At 38.9% G+C, this 15,568-nt stretch overlaps 1 protein-coding gene and 1 long non-coding RNA gene across 3 annotated transcripts in view; one reads left to right on the top strand and one right to left on the bottom strand.

The window, feature by feature from the left end:
• Nucleotides 1–15,568, bottom strand: part of LOC115495979 (uncharacterized) — a 114,187-nt gene that overhangs the window by 61,498 nt on the left and 37,121 nt on the right. The gene's annotated exons all lie outside the window — the stretch shown is intronic.
• PDE11A (phosphodiesterase 11A) overlaps nucleotides 1–15,568 on the top strand; it is a 111,294-nt gene that overhangs the window by 62,932 nt on the left and 32,794 nt on the right. For both annotated transcript variants that reach the window (XM_072932296.1, XM_072932297.1), the window contains 2 exons: nucleotides 11,176–11,322; nucleotides 11,426–11,533. In XM_072932296.1, coding sequence (XP_072788397.1) covers nucleotides 11,176–11,322; nucleotides 11,426–11,533 — 255 coding nt within the window. The remainder of the gene's footprint in view (nucleotides 1–11,175; nucleotides 11,323–11,425; nucleotides 11,534–15,568) is intronic.

Genomic DNA, 15,568 nt, shown 5'->3' with positions numbered 1-15,568 from the left:
AGTAAATCCTGTTTTAAAAGAAATCTTTCTCTTGAATAAAAACTGTATATGATTTAGGAGAGTTAAGGCCAAGTTAAGAAAGAAGCCTGGAAGCTAGATAAAGCCCACAATTTAATCATATATCCATGCCCAGACAACTTTTTCTGTTAATTTATGAGTTTAGCACAAGTCATTAAATGAATTTGAAAAGGGATAGGCTTCTTTCAGCAAGGAATAGATTCTGGTCTGGATTGCTTCAGGGCAAGGGCATTGCAGAAATCAATAAAGATCTTCTGTGGAATTTTCTTAATATTCAAAAGCAAAATATATTTATTCCAGCATGTTAATGCTATGCAGAATAATCTTTGGATATATTTACACTATAGGTTAAAAAGAAGGAATCTTAAGGGCTATGATTTAAAAAAGAAGTGAAAAGTCAACATTTATATTCTAACTGCAGAGTAAAGACACACAGTAACTAGAAATATTAAATAATAAATTACTATTTCCAAGATCAGCTACTTCATAGTTAGACCAAAGCTTAAATCTCCTCATTAAATACCTTGAAAAGTAATAAACTTTAATCAATTAAAATAACAGAAAATTAAAATTGTGCATGATCAAAACAGTCTTTGTAGTAGTTGCTTTAAAAAGCCTTCTTCTCTAAAGATGAAATAGATTTCAGTTCATCTAGATCAACCTAATTATTTCTGTTATACGCTAATATTTACAGTGCTAAAATAAAAACATTCCAAGTAGTTGAAAAATATTACTGACTTACTGCCTTTAATAGTGGCTGTTTTTCAGTTTCTTAGTAATTACGCACAGTAATACAGTGATACTTAAACAACAGACATTTTCAGCAGAGAAGTAATAAAACACTTAGGATTATTAATTTGTCCACACTAAAAAAAGCATGCTGCTACTATGCTGCTCTCAGATACAGGATTTTTGTCATTCCCATGGGAAATCTTGTGTTTCTTGCATCTGTTTCCATATGCAAAACCCCAGTTGATCCAGGTCTTGATAATGCTTAGAAAAACAAGTTAGAAAAACCTATTGTTGGAACATTGCTCCCAAATGAAGATGATTTATTACCCAACAGACCTGTTGTCTGTCCTTCAATCTGATCGGTCATCATGCTCCATCAGAATCCCTTGTCAGATGGAAAACATCAAGGAATAAACAGAATTCAGAATTGCTACACTACTTAGCCAGCAACCATGCAGAAATGATAAGGCATGGAATACATTTAAACTGCCATGCAAGCCACAGGGGTATCTGATGGATGATTAAAAAAGGAAAATATTAACACTTGTCAAATAATAAAGTAGTCTACTTCAGTCAGTGACAGACTTAGGAATTTCTATTTGGAAAGATTTTCAAACAGGAAGAAAAATTTATCTAGTGAAGACTCATGCACTGGAAGTGGGCCAGCATAATTTAAAAATCTGAGGTACTTCAGTGAAAGATGGTAATTTAGGAGTTCTTCACTGTGACTTTATCATGGTTCTTTTGCCACCAATGAGGAGCAAATTATTCCCCACACAGCTAATAAGACATCCCTTGGGCTGGCCCTGTATGTGACAGCTCACTCTTCTGAGCTCACTCACTACATTCTCAGAAAGACCATTGTAATGTTTATTTTATCTCATGAAAGAAATAAATTTTCAAGGAAATCTATAAAAAATGGCATAATATTTCACATTTTAAATTATTCCTTATTTATCTGTCCTTGATTTCTTCTGTAGCCCCAGCAAGCACCGAAATTTATTTAGATGTAAACTTTCTAGTTGGCATTGATATTATCAATGTTAATTTTCAAATTAAATTATTACTATTATCAAAGTTAATTTTAAAATTGAAAACCTTGTTGTACTGAATTAAAAAACAGAAATTGCTTTTTTCTTAGCATATACCCTACAAATGGAAAAAATATTTTTCTTTATTTATTTTTGCCCTTATGCAGTGTTCCAGCTGCAAGCAGTTTGTCATAAATGCATGCTTGTGTTGATTTCAAATTATTAATGGCAATATTTCTACTGGCTTTTTTTTTTTTTTTTTTTTTTTTTTAAATATTTTACAGCAAGAAGCCTAAATCTTCCCCAAAGGAAGAAGGCAGTGTCCTCTAAAAGCTTTTGACATTTCCAATGCATTGATACTAGAGCTAGAACCTTTTTATAAGTAAAACTCTCCCAAGTGAAGAATGGGAGACGTTTTTCTGAGATGAATCTGTTTGGCCACTGGGTGCCATCCTTGCTCCACTTTAAGGCTGGTCGCCAAGCAGCATTTCTGTTCAGCTGTAAAATCCTGAAAAAATGTAATGCCAGTGCAATTTCACAGCATCATAATGCTTGTGTGTGTGCATGGGGTAGAGTATGTTCCCAGCACAAGGCAGCGTGTCTTTCTTGCACGTGTCACTGAGAGACTGGAGAGAAATATCCTCACAGGTTCAGCCATGTTATATCCTGAAATTTTTTTTTTTTTCATTCCTCCATCAGCTGGTGAGAATGAGGCTGTGCTGAAAAGGCTGTTCCCACACATGAGCATGTAAGTGACCATGCTTCTATGCAGTATTAACTTAGGCTGTGGGATTATTTGAAAGAAAATAATTCCCTGGATGCACACTTGTTTTTTAGATCAGTTTGGGAGATAAGGGCCTGGGTCATCCACGAAAAACATTATCTAGACTATATTAAGTACAAAAATATTTGTAATTGCAATCCTGTATAGGTTATTTATTGCACTGTTTCATTGGCTGCTCCGGGTGGTGTCTACTATTGGTTTAGTCTGGGCAAAACCCCTGGCAGAGTAAAACCCCTGGCAGAGTAAATAACAGCCTCTAAGAGAAATTGTGTCAGTAGTTCTGTGGGTTTAGTCTTTCAAATTTAAACTGCAAACATTTTCCATGTATGAGAAATAGACTATAGCACACACACCCCCATCATAACCTGCCTGTGCGTACAACAGCCTACCTAACTCGCCTACCCCTTCTTTCTCTGCTGCCACACAGCTGTGTGTGTTCTGTGCCTGCAACAAGCTTGGGGCACACAAAAACAGTACCCCAAAAATAGTAAAAAAAATCCATTTCTATTTATGGCCTTCATAAACTCTACTGTTAAGCTTGTGCTACCTCTACCTTCCCCGAAGGAAACCTGTTGCTGTGAGGAGTGGTAAGGAAAAGCTATAAGCAGCATAATATATACATGTATTCAAAACATGAATATCAAGAAACAAGTGTTTATGTCAGTATTGCAGCCTGTTCCCTCAAATAGTGATATATGAAAGCAACCTTTGTTTAGAGAAAAATTATAAAGCTAGTAGTATGTGGGTTGTAAATAAGGAGCTAAATAAATATAAGATTTAAGTGCCTATTATTTGGTTTCTTGTTGAAAGAATGGGATCTGCACATTTTGGGTTTTGTCAAAAAGCTTGTGGTGCTGAGGCTGTGAGTTGTGTGTGAACCAGAGGCCATGCTGCAGTGCAGGGTGCTTAGGCACCTGGGTGCTTAGGTGCTTAGGCTTTCTCTGCTGGGGGGCTTTGTGGATGAAGGGGGCAGTGGAGGATATACATTCTGCTCTGGGGAGATGAGCTGGGCTCAGTTCAGCCTGCCCTGCAGAAGCCTCACATGGGATAAGCCTTGGCTTATGAAGCTGTAATTCTCTGGTTTGGGGAGAAAGCTCTTTTGGGCAGTCCTGAGTACTCCTAGGGAGTGATTTATGGGTTCAGGATAGGATGGCTGGATTCCTTTTAAACCTGCTATCAGAACTTGACAAAAAGTAAGGAGAAAAAGACAAAACCATACTTTAAGGAGAAGAACAGAAATGTTCTCTGTAGGATTCCTGTAAAGGTACGTTGTAAGGTTGAAGGTGTTGTCAATATTGTTTATTGTTCAGCTGACACTATTCTGCTGTAGCTGTCACTCCAGCAGGTCTGAAATAGGACTTGCTCCCCAGTGGAGCAGTAACCCACTCACACATTTGCATAATTTCCCCCACCAGTCACTGCACTGCCAGCCTGATTTGTCACAGCTGCTCAGAATGAAAATTTCAGTGGCTCCCAGGAAATCCCATCCAGTGCCATTGTGTCCCTGCAGCACCACCATGGCCCCGGTGACACACGACTGGTGGTCCTGCATGTTGGCTTTGGTGCACTGAGAGTGTGCTGGGATCACAAAAATAGTGTGATACCAGTGCACATTGGGGCTCTGGTGGGATTTCTGAGGTTCTGGCTTTGGGTTTTTTTGTCAGTGTCTGATCTTGGCAATCCCTCCACTTTTTTCACATGCTCTCTTCCACTGTGTGCCCAGCTGAGAGTTGCAGGGCACAGTTTGGGCTCTTTTCACCAAATGTGTGAGTTCCCCCTATACCTTCACATCATGTCCACCATGAGAAGAAACCTGTCTCTGCTCATTCCACCCTTTATCATGTTTTTCCTCTTCTGAGTCTTCAAGGAAGGAGCTTTTTCCTCCACTTTCTGGGTAGGAAAAGGCTACGTTGTATCCCACTTCCCTCACCCTCCCAAATTTACAGGGGTGAGGGGGAGGGCCAGTCCACATTACCCATTCTGCTCTTCATGGGAGCAACAAAGCTGACTTTTTGCCACCAAAACCAAGTAAAGCTTTGTGGGAAATGGCAGCCTGACACTTTTGTAGTATAGAGAAATAGTTGCCCTAGGTTTGCTGCTTGTGTTTGTTTGAAATTCTGAAACAGACTGAATAGACCCTTTTGTACAAACTTCTCATCTGCACTGATGGTCATAAAAACTCGACAGTTGCTAGCCTGCAGTATGTGACACACTGGTTCTTTCCTAATCACCATCAGCCAAAAGGACGTGAACACTCCCCAGTGCGCCTTGGGAGATCATTGTGTCCAATGTGCATGCCCTGTAAAACTCCAGTCCTAGGCTGCTGTGGTTATGGACTTTGGCCTTAAGAATAATAGATGCCTAGACCATTAATTTTTTTTATTTTATGCCTCTGTTCTTTTAAAATCAAAATTTCTTGTTCCTTTTATAGGCTACCGTATATTTTGTTTCTGTGTACTAGGAAACAACTCTAGCATCAAGGATTGATTTTTAGTAACATAATATAATGGGTTTTGTGCCTAGTATAGTTTGTAACAAAATTTTATATGTCATTTTTATCTCTGAAATGTATTATTTCTTTTTGATGGGTCCCAATTTCAGAAAGCAGTATATTCAGATAGGTTTGATTGACTGATTAGAAATATTCAAAATGCTTTCTGCTTTTTAGTTATAATTCTGGGGCTAGCTTTGGAAATAGTATGTGTAAGACTGTAATGACTTACCTTCCCTTGCCCTTTTTAAAATGAAAATTGTAAGAAGACAAATCCTTTCCTCAGGCACATACAGTTTTATCCCCAAAGCAGAAAGTCAATACCATATTTTTGTCCTAAATCCATACTGCATGATAATTAAAAAAAAATCCTAAATGCTTTATTTGATAGTGATATATTGCTTAATGGCTACTTTACTTGTTCTGATAGAAGCAGACAAAATAGCTTTCTTAATGCTGTGAAGCTTCTCTTTTAATTAAAAGAAATATCAGCATCATACTAAGCAGTAGCTGTATTTGGTAAATGGTTAAACACAACGTTTTGAAACAAGTCTAAATGCAACTTTCCTTTTTGTACATTTCATGTCTAAAATACACGTTAAGCTGTTGATTTGCCATTTGAAGGTGGAGCGGTTGCACTACATACATGCTTGCTTCTGCATGCTTCAGCTGTAGATTTTGAAGTTGGATGCATGTACTGCATCATTCTTGGTTTACAGATGTAAAACTTCGACTAAATCAAGGAATGACCTTTTCCAGGAAAGGGCTCAGACACCTACTGTGAGACTTGGGGCAGAGTTTGGGCTTTTGATCCCACAACTGCAACCCTCTGTTTGTCTGTAGGGTTAATCTGAGGAGGTATAAAGTACACAAATCCTGTTCCACCATGCCTTTCATCCAACAACTGTTAGATGAAGACATTCTCAGAGACTGGAACATCGAAGGAGTCTGGTAGAGCTGACAGCTGCAAAGTGTGTTTATGTGGCAGCATGAGGTTCCCTTGGGGCAGGGGCATAGGACTGGTTGATCTCAAAAGCTCTCTCCAAACTAAACAAGGCTGTGTTTTTGGGTGATTTATTTCAGTGTTGAAGGCAGAGCAATGCTCTTGTGATAATAATGTTAAAAAATTATTAGAATAAAAATCAAGAGGAAAATACACATCAGTCATTTCCATACCCACTCCTCTTTACTGTAAATTTTGTAAAATTCCCTTTTAATGCCACTGTCCTGCCTCTGCTTCAGTTGGTCGTTTGAAAAGAGGTTCCAACTCAGCATTGTGAAGGGCAAAGAGTTGCTATCCCCAGTCTCCAGTAACAGATGGAGGCCTTTAAAAGCCAGTTTGCTCTGGGCATTAAACATGCTGGAGCTGCAACATTTGATTCTTTCTCTTTTAGAGAGAGTAAATGTGTCAGACTGGAATATAACAGGCTTTGGTCTTCCACGGCTATGAAGAAGTACAAAATCTGTCCACTGCTGTTAATAACTGACTATAAAGATATATTTTAAAAGATGCCTGCCTGCAGCTATAAATATAAGCAAGTATTTTAGAGGCCTTTATATATGAAAAGAACCTTTCACAAATAAAAATCTTTGCCATCAGAAAATTATGTCTTCAAAATGGCTTCATGGAATCATAGAAGATTATGTGAGAGATAATGAAGGCATCACATTTAAATATTCTTCACTTTGATACTTTCTCTTCAGCTTTTGATGATCATCCTTTAAGGTTATTCAGATCCTAATCTTCTGAGAGATATTTGAGATGAAGAGATACTTGAAAAGGCAATTTTATTTCTTGTGTGTGTCATGTTGTCTGGAGTGCCAGCTTCACTCCAGAGTGTACATGAGGTCAGATCTCACCTGCTATTCTGATAGTATGTGGACTCTGGACTCTAATAGTGCCTCTGGGATTTAAGACGTACACCATATTATTTTGCCATTATTTTGCTAAATTGGAATATATATTTCATGGGAAATCCTTTCATGTGTTAAATATAATCAAGTTCCTTGTTGCTTCTTTCCATCAGTCAGGCAGTATTTTCTGATGAGGAACCTTGCTGACCATTCCACAAGCCACTGTAAATAAGGCTATGCAAAAAGTGGACTACATTCAGTACGTGGAAGTGCTGCTACAGAATAGTTCTGGTACTGTATAGGAAGGAAGCTGAGTATATCAAATGGCAGAATGTACCTTTTTCTTAAACAAAGCCATACTAATATACTTATCAGTATGTTTCAAAATACTTTCCTTGCATAATATGCCCTGATGTCTTATCCACACAGGTACTAAAACTGCAGTAGAGAAAATTTCAGAAGACATGGCAAAGTAGGATGTCAGTGTTTTCTGTGTTTAGCTGGACTGCTACCATGGTAGTGCACATTTTACAAAGGAAGAATGCTTTGGGAAGAACTCACCAGTTTCTTTACATCTGATTTTATGACATTATCAAATATGGATACATAAGATTGTGAAGAATATGCTATTAGATGAGTTAATGCAAAATCATTTAGCAAGCATTTTCCTTCTTAGGCTTTATTCATCCACAGGAGCTCAAAGGCTTAGTAATACTGAATCAAAAATGTTATTTTTCTGTTCCCATGGGCTGTCTTTTATACTGGCCAGAATTGTGACTGTGTGGTGAAAGCCACTTTGATGTTCCATGTGTTTTGCAGTAAGAGGGTCATTAATGACATATGGCCTTTTGTGATGGCCGATGGAAACAAAGGCTCAACCAGTTCCTTGTCTCTCACCTGTTCACAGGTAATGAGCAGGCTGTGACAATTTCTGTGGTAGCAAAGAGCAATGAGGAAAGGAGAATCTTGTCTCCAATCTGAATTGAGTACAAAGGTGTTTTTCCTCCTTCCTGTATTCGTTGTTTTCTCCTTCCTGTATTCCATGCAGGCCTGACTATGGAATAATCACAGATCTTATCCTTATGCTCCTTTTTTTTCAAACTACCTATGACTGATGATATTTTCCTAGTCTGGCAACTTCTGAGTTTGTATTTTATTTGGCAAGACCAGTTGCCTTCCATGTGTTCAGCCGAATTTGTGTTCCTGATTACCTTCAAGACAAATTTTTGGGTTAGTACTGGACATATGGAAATGTGACCAGAGGAGGCACATCTGGCTTTAACTTACCAGATGTGCCTCCTGTGTCATGTGAAATTTCCTCAAGGATACAAAGACCATTGAAATTGCTTGATTCACAGGGTAAAAAGATTCCAGAGTAAAATGTTCTTAATTGTTTTAAGAAAGGGGAAATTGAACTTCAAAAGGTTCAAAAATCCATATCATTTAAGGGATTCTAAATCACTGGGGTGCTTTAAAAAATAATTTCACTGTAACTTGAAATTTAATTGCCTCTCCCTTCCATTTGCTGTCATGGTACTTTCATCTTCGTTGTTTTCCTGAAAGAGAGTGTTGTTATTGCTGTTTATTTTAAGAAATCCACTGAAATTTTCCTGCAGCACTGCAAAATTTCAGGGAGGGATATGTTTTAGTATTCTGCATTATTAATTTTTTTTATATCTCTGTAATTTTAAAATATGAAGTTTTAATGAATGTTCTCCTCTAAACCCTGGACTTTTGCATTTCTAGCCTAAGAAGCTGAGGATAGTCAATGCCAGGTGCAGCCAGAATACTGCTGCAGCCCCACAACATATCATTTTTTTAACATTATTCAAATTAGGCACTGCACTCATAATTCTGTTGTTTCCTTTATTACTGTTGTAAAGCAAATGGTTCTTTTATACAAATGTTATCTCCTGGCTATTAATTCAGCAGTTATTTTGGATTATGGCACTCCTGTTAAATTTAGGAATGTAAAACCTCATAAATATGTAAAAGTTTCAGACTGACATGGGAAGAAATTGTTTTTGACTTGCTTTGTTAATATCCTATTGTTCAATTTGTAATAGATTTGGAATATATTGTTGTTTCTCCACTGTTTGACAAATGGAAAAACAATTTTAGTTGAGCAACTGCTTCAAGTGTTCTACGTTGAATTGCAACAGGCTGATAAAAGTGTTGGTTTCCAGAAAAAATAGCAAGGAAAAGATCTGGTTTTCTTTAAGAGGCCAAAAATTCTGAAAAATCTTTATTAGATCTCACTTCAAAGTTAATGGAAATGCAGCAGTAGGTTTGTAAAGATTATTTGATAAACAATTTCAAGAAGATATACTCACAATCAAGTGCTTCTCTTTCAGCTTGTTATTTAACCTTTTCACTAAGGAGCTAAGGAGTATGATGTACAAATGTGTTTCTTCCCCAAAAAATGGTTATATTGAGAGTCTTATTTCTATCCAGTGAATGTGTTCATAGACTTAATATTAATGTGCGTCTCCAGGATCCTCCAAGTGTTTGAAGAATAACTGAATGATAAAAAAGTCACAATTTTTGTTACTTAATGAAGGTCTGGAGAGCACAGTTTCTGGGCCAGCATTCCTGCTTCACACCTAACCACATTTTCTTTCTTTATCTTGGAAGTATAGACATAGGTTTTCAGATCTTAAAGGTGTTAAAGTGTAACTCCTGTTGGGATCATCTAGAAGTATTCCAAATATTTCAGTGATTACTCAAAAAGAGATGCTGTATTGATTCAGCCTGGATAAGTATGTTAGCAGACAACTGAGTGTGCAGTTAACAGAGCTTGCATCTCATGCTCCAGAGGTTCTTAAGCTGTGTCCTGGGATGACACTTGACTTGATGGGTTTGCTGTATTTCCTGTAATAGTTTAACTCCCTGGCACAGTGCCATGACTTTCTGAGGTACTGGTGTGCTTTATTGGGTACCGAACCAAAAACACTCTTCTTCTACCTAGCAAGTAAGTTAAAACTGCAATGTTAATACTATTTTATGACAAGTTTATACCATCTTCTCCTACAGGAGAAGATGCTGCTAAAGCAGCTTAATATCTGCATAAAGTAATTTATTGAGGTGGCACTTTATCTTCAGCTGAAAGATGATTTTTACATGTCAGTAATTTGTAGTTAGAGTGCAGTGTTTCAAAACACAAGTTCTCAAAGGGAAACCATAAAGTATAACCATAATACCTGTAACGGTCAAGGTGAACTTACATTACAGTTGCATTAACTAATTGGTATTTTATGCAAGTGTGTAGCTGGATGTTCCACACCAGCTGTGGATTTTAACTAATTCAGCATTGCCCAGCTCATGACCTGTGGGCTGGATCCAGCCCCTTGGAGAGGCTTCTGACCCATCACCCTCTCGCTGTGGGAGACGGACAGATGCTCCTTCAGCGAATGCACCCCCTGCACCTGCCCTCTCTAGAGAGAAAAGCAGCAGGTCTGAAGCGGTGTAAAGAAGGTGAAAGAAGCCTGGGAGGTTTATCAGCACCTCTTCCTGGCTCATGCAGGTGCTGCTACTGAGCAAGCCACAGCACACCTCTGTGCTCAACTGAATACATCAGCCAGTCTGGCACACATTCCTATCTTTGTGTGCACAAGAGCAGCTCATTCCTCTCTTACAAACAGAAGACCTGGTTATACAGTCAAAGCAAAATGTAAGGCTTTTGCTGTTGTTTACTATAAAATCAGCATGTTGAAAATTCTTTTATGATACTTTGGAGAGTACTTCTGTCTAGCATTCCTCTTCTTCTGGTTCTATGTGTGTGTAGTGAACACTGTAAAGCAAAGGGTACTTGTATGCTTATGATTGTGAAGGCATTTGGATGAAGAAATTCTGCAGAGCAGTATATTTACTTTGCATTTCTAAATGGTAGCAATTAAAATTCCCAGCTTCTGGCTATCCAGATGTTTCTTGCATTATAGAACTATAATTTGCATTGGAATATATTGTGTTACTGCAGTGGCTGTAAAGTGGTCAGCTTTCAGTCTAAATGCTGTATCAGTGCTCCAGTTGAGATGGTGAACATATTTCCTGCTCATGCCAGGTTCCTCTCCTTCCCACTGTTTCCACACTCTGTTAGCTTGACGTGTTTGTGTTTCTCAGATGAAGACTTTTACTGCTCAGCATTTGAATCAAGCAGGGGATGTATTGGCCGATCAGACCTGATGTACAGTTTATTTCTTGTAAGAGTGAAATGAAGGAAAAAGGACGGAAGTTTTGAATGAGAAATTTCCCTTTGGCATTTTCAGGCAGCAAACATCCCTCTGGTGTCAGAGCTTGGCATTGACGATATCCATTTTGATGACTTCTCGCTCGATGTGGATGCCATGATTACTGCAGCCCTGCGGATGTTCATGGAACTTGGAATGGTTCAGAAATTTAAAATTGACTATGAGGTAGCCATCTGCGCTGCAAATATCTGCTGCTTTTGTCTTGGCACTGCTCTGTCCATTTGTACACATTTAGTAGCCCTGCTACAAATGGTACTTTGCATTTCAGACGCTGTGTAGGTGGCTCTTGACGGTGCGGAAGAACTACCGAATGGTCTTGTATCACAACTGGAGGCACGCTTTCAACGTCTGCCAGCTGATGTTTGCCATGTTAACTGTGAGTACCCAGCTACACAGCCCCCTAAGAGCTTTTACTGCCACACTGCCTAACCCGTCTAAACGTTTTCCAGCATTCAATTTCTTTTCTGGTTATTATGCTACTCATTTCCAATAGCAAAGCAGACAGAATTTATTCAACTTAAGGCAGCACATATTTGGCAAAATCTTACAGTGTTTTAGTGACAATGATATCATAGGCACATTAAAGTGACTGAAAACAGATGGCAGTTTTGCAATGCTCTTGTTATTACAGATCTTGATCTTAGGAAATGTTTTTCTTTTGGAACTCTTTGATTTGACATTTATTTTAAACTCCTAATTGGGAAGTACAAAACCAAGGATTAGAACCCCAAAGTATTTATTATGTTGATATTTATTATCTCTTTATCCAGCTTCATCTAAATAGTTTGAGAAGGTACTGCCTCAAAATATTTGAAAATTATCTTCCAGCATAGTGATCTAAGTGAATCTTGAGTCTCCACTAGACATTGTTAAAACTTAGGGGTTTTATTAGCATGTATCTCCAGGAGTACCTGTAGGTCCTTTCAGCTTCAAGTAAATTCTGCTGAAATGTCAAGTAAATTCTGCTGAAAGTACCACTGCTAACATACTAGAACAAGTATACTGCTCTCTCTCTCTACCCCACAGCAACCTCACTGTGTGAAATAACCCACGTTTGGCTAGTTCATTCTTGTAAATGTACCAACAAAAAACTCAGGGGTCCCGGATGCCAGAACTTTGCATGTTGGACAAGAAAATAAAAGACTCTGATTTGCCCTAGGAGGTGAAGATGTCATTCTAGTGCTTGGTCAGTCCCAGCAGGGTGGGTGTGTTTCTGTGAGTATTGATGGAGGCCTAGAGAAGCTGTACCATGCACCATGAAACAAAGGAAAGGAAGGCATCCAACGAGAGAATGGTCACCTCTTCCTCTGGGCATGAGGCTGCTCAGCTGCACAGAATGAGCATTGTTTCAGCGGGCGCTTGCTGATGATGTCTGAGGAAATTCGGTGGTAATGCTAGGGTGTTAGTAGTTTTATGGTTTTATAAACTTGACCTTTTTTTTTCCCCAGTCTTAGAAAAAGGAAAAGCATTTTACTCAGATGATACAGGCCAAGGCGGGCAGCGCCGCTGGGTGTGAATTACAGCGATTTGTGCCAGAGGCTGCGGGGCCCCGGCAGAGACACCCCTAGGTGGAGCTCCGAGGCCGGGTTTGCTGCGGGGCCCGCGGGGACGGGCCTGTGCCGCTGCGGCAGCCACAGCAGCCGCCGGCCCGGCCCCGCCGACAGGTGCCCTGACCGCGGCTCTCCCAGCGTCATTTCAGAACCCTTTCAGCAGTCAGCACAGGGATGCGACTGGCTGTGAGATGGGATCCGGCATTTTTAAGCCAAGTTCATTTCCTTGCCCACACTCCTGGTAATAAACAGAATGAGCGATTCCATGTGCAGGGCTGGAATGTGGCCACAGCACTGGAGTCTCCACACATCCCAGCCCGCTTTGCTCTGGCTGAGAACAGAATAAGTGCAGGTGTGAGATATGTTTGGTCTGCTCTCCCTTCCAGATCCAGGAAGATTATTTTTGTCCAAAAAAAGACACAAAAGAGAGACTTGGCATTAATAATAATACAAGGCTTGCTCCTACTGCATTCGTCTTGGGAATACAATCCAAGTTAGCGTGTGCCTTCTTTTTTCACTGGTAAAAAGAGGAAAATTCTTCGACAAACCCTCTGAAAGGCTTATCAGAACCCTTCTCTGCCAATCAAGAAGACACTGCTTTGTGCAGTTATTGCACCTTATTTCTGGTTTCTCCGTGATAATCAGCAATGTAGACTGCCCCACATTACACCAGTAATGCTATTTTAGGGCATTTTCAGGTAGGATTTACCATAGCATAGTGATGTCTAATCTGTAATGCAGTAGCCTCTAAGGGTCCCACCATACTCCCACTGAATGCACAAGGAAAATTCTGCTGTGTTGAACATGCCAAACAACAGAAATTCAAAAAAGAGTAAATCATTGCTTCACCCCTGGTATTTTGCATATCTAAAGCATGTTCTGTATATCTAAGTATGTATTTTCTCTCTCCTGAACAATCATAAGCCCAGTTCTGCAAGCCATAGTTCTGTCTTTCAGATGCCCAAGAATTCTGAAGACAAGCACTGCAGCAAGGCTGCTCCTGCAAGTTAAGGTTGTACCTGAGAGTAAAGTGCAGGATCAAGCCCAGGCTTCATTATCAGTGCCTTTGCCGACACAGTTCACATTGATACTTATTTCAAAGGGCAAAAATGAACAAGTAAGCAATACCAAATTAAAATCCCATCTGGTGTGCTAATAACAAAACATATAGATGTGGGGCAAGGTATAATGAATGCAATTCATTTCCTCACATGAAAGAATGACCTCCATAACTCACTAGAGACTCTGCCACTCATGAGTTATGGGTCATTCCTTTTCTGGTGAAAATAAAATTTACTGCACCATCATCTATAGCCATGTATTTTTTTTTCTCTTGTAAATTTAGAAATGTGGAAATGTAATCCTCTGTTTACTTACATTATGTTCAAAGACAATATCCCCTTACTGTAGTATTGTTTTAAATGAAATCTTTTTTACTATGTGACATAAGCTATATTTCTTTCATATATTCAGCAACAAGACTTTGCATTAAATAAAATGTGGCATTTATTTTTGAGATACTGCTACTGTTAATAAATTCCTTAATTGGTTTCCCTGCATTTGCAATACAAGTTGAATCCTTGAATTTAATCAAAGCTTGGATTACACTAAAGAATATTTATTACAACATCAATTTCATATTATAAAACTTCCCTTTTAAGTTATTTTACCTTAGCCGTGAATATTTTCTCTAGACTGAAACTTGACACACGGTCTGTTGTCAGTTACAAACTATTTTTAATCCCTTTTTATAAATAGATTTTTTTATTATTTGTTATACAAGAGCTATGTTTAAAAAGATAAAACACTATTTATAGAGGATTTTTATTCTACTTGGGTAGATGTTAACAAAAGCAATGCCACTAGAAATCAGGTGAACCTCTTTCCTAATATCCAAGTTATTCTGTACAGTGTGGATTCTACACAAAATTAATTAACCTTTTTTTCCTTCATTCTTGATCATCTTTTCTGCTGTGTAAACTTTAAGGAATTATAAAGCTTTTGTAGCAAGTCTTGCACTTCCTCAGTTCCCACTGAAGTGCATTCCTGATAACTTGGGGGAGCTTGGCTCCCTGTACTGCCTAAAGATAAACTGTGGCCACATTTCAGACTGTCTAAACAGAAGACACTTAGATTTGAATGTGCATTTCTGTAAGTACAATTTGTGGTCTTCAGGGTGAATAGCAGAGCTTTCACAGAGTATTGCAGCAATTGCTGTTTCTGATTTTAAGTTCCTACCAAGGAAGGGTAACAAGTACCCCTATATCACTTAAACTCTCTTCTTGCCAGTGGGTGAAATTATGCCCCTTTGAAAATCAATGATATTTGGGAATTCTTGCGTGGTGTTGGTCTTCAGCCTTGGTTTGGTCCTCCAATACAAATGTATTTTGTATTTCTTGTATATAATTTCCTTTCATGCTAGCTAGATCATGTGGCTAATTGCAGAGTATCACTGGAGACTGACACTGTGAAAAGAAAAGTGCTACAATTTTCCAGCTCAGCCAGTCATTTTTGCAGGTATTATGCCCTTCTGCTTCTGAAAAACCAGGTTGTTTCTGCCATGGGTCAGAGGCACAGCACCAGTGGTGCCTACAGGGGCTCTAGCACCTCCTCCAGACAGGATCTGTTCAGGATGCTTGAGGTTAGCAATAGCAGTAAGTGTTTTTTCTCTGCCATGAGCCCATTCAGGCAGGAAGACTGCTATGACAAGTATCCAAGAGAAGAAGCATGGTGATAAAAAATGTTTCTGGGATTAACTCCCCCATTCACACAGTCATGTCTGAGCTGCTGAGCTGTAGGGAATTTCACTGCATCTGTTTTCAAATGCCTGTCCCAAACTCAAGTGGGTATCTGCAGCAGAA

Source organism: Taeniopygia guttata, chromosome 7 (assembly GCF_048771995.1).
Source record: "Taeniopygia guttata chromosome 7, bTaeGut7.mat, whole genome shotgun sequence".
NCBI lineage: Eukaryota > Metazoa > Chordata > Aves > Passeriformes > Estrildidae > Taeniopygia > Taeniopygia guttata.
This window is presented reverse-complemented; position numbering and strand designations above follow the sequence as displayed.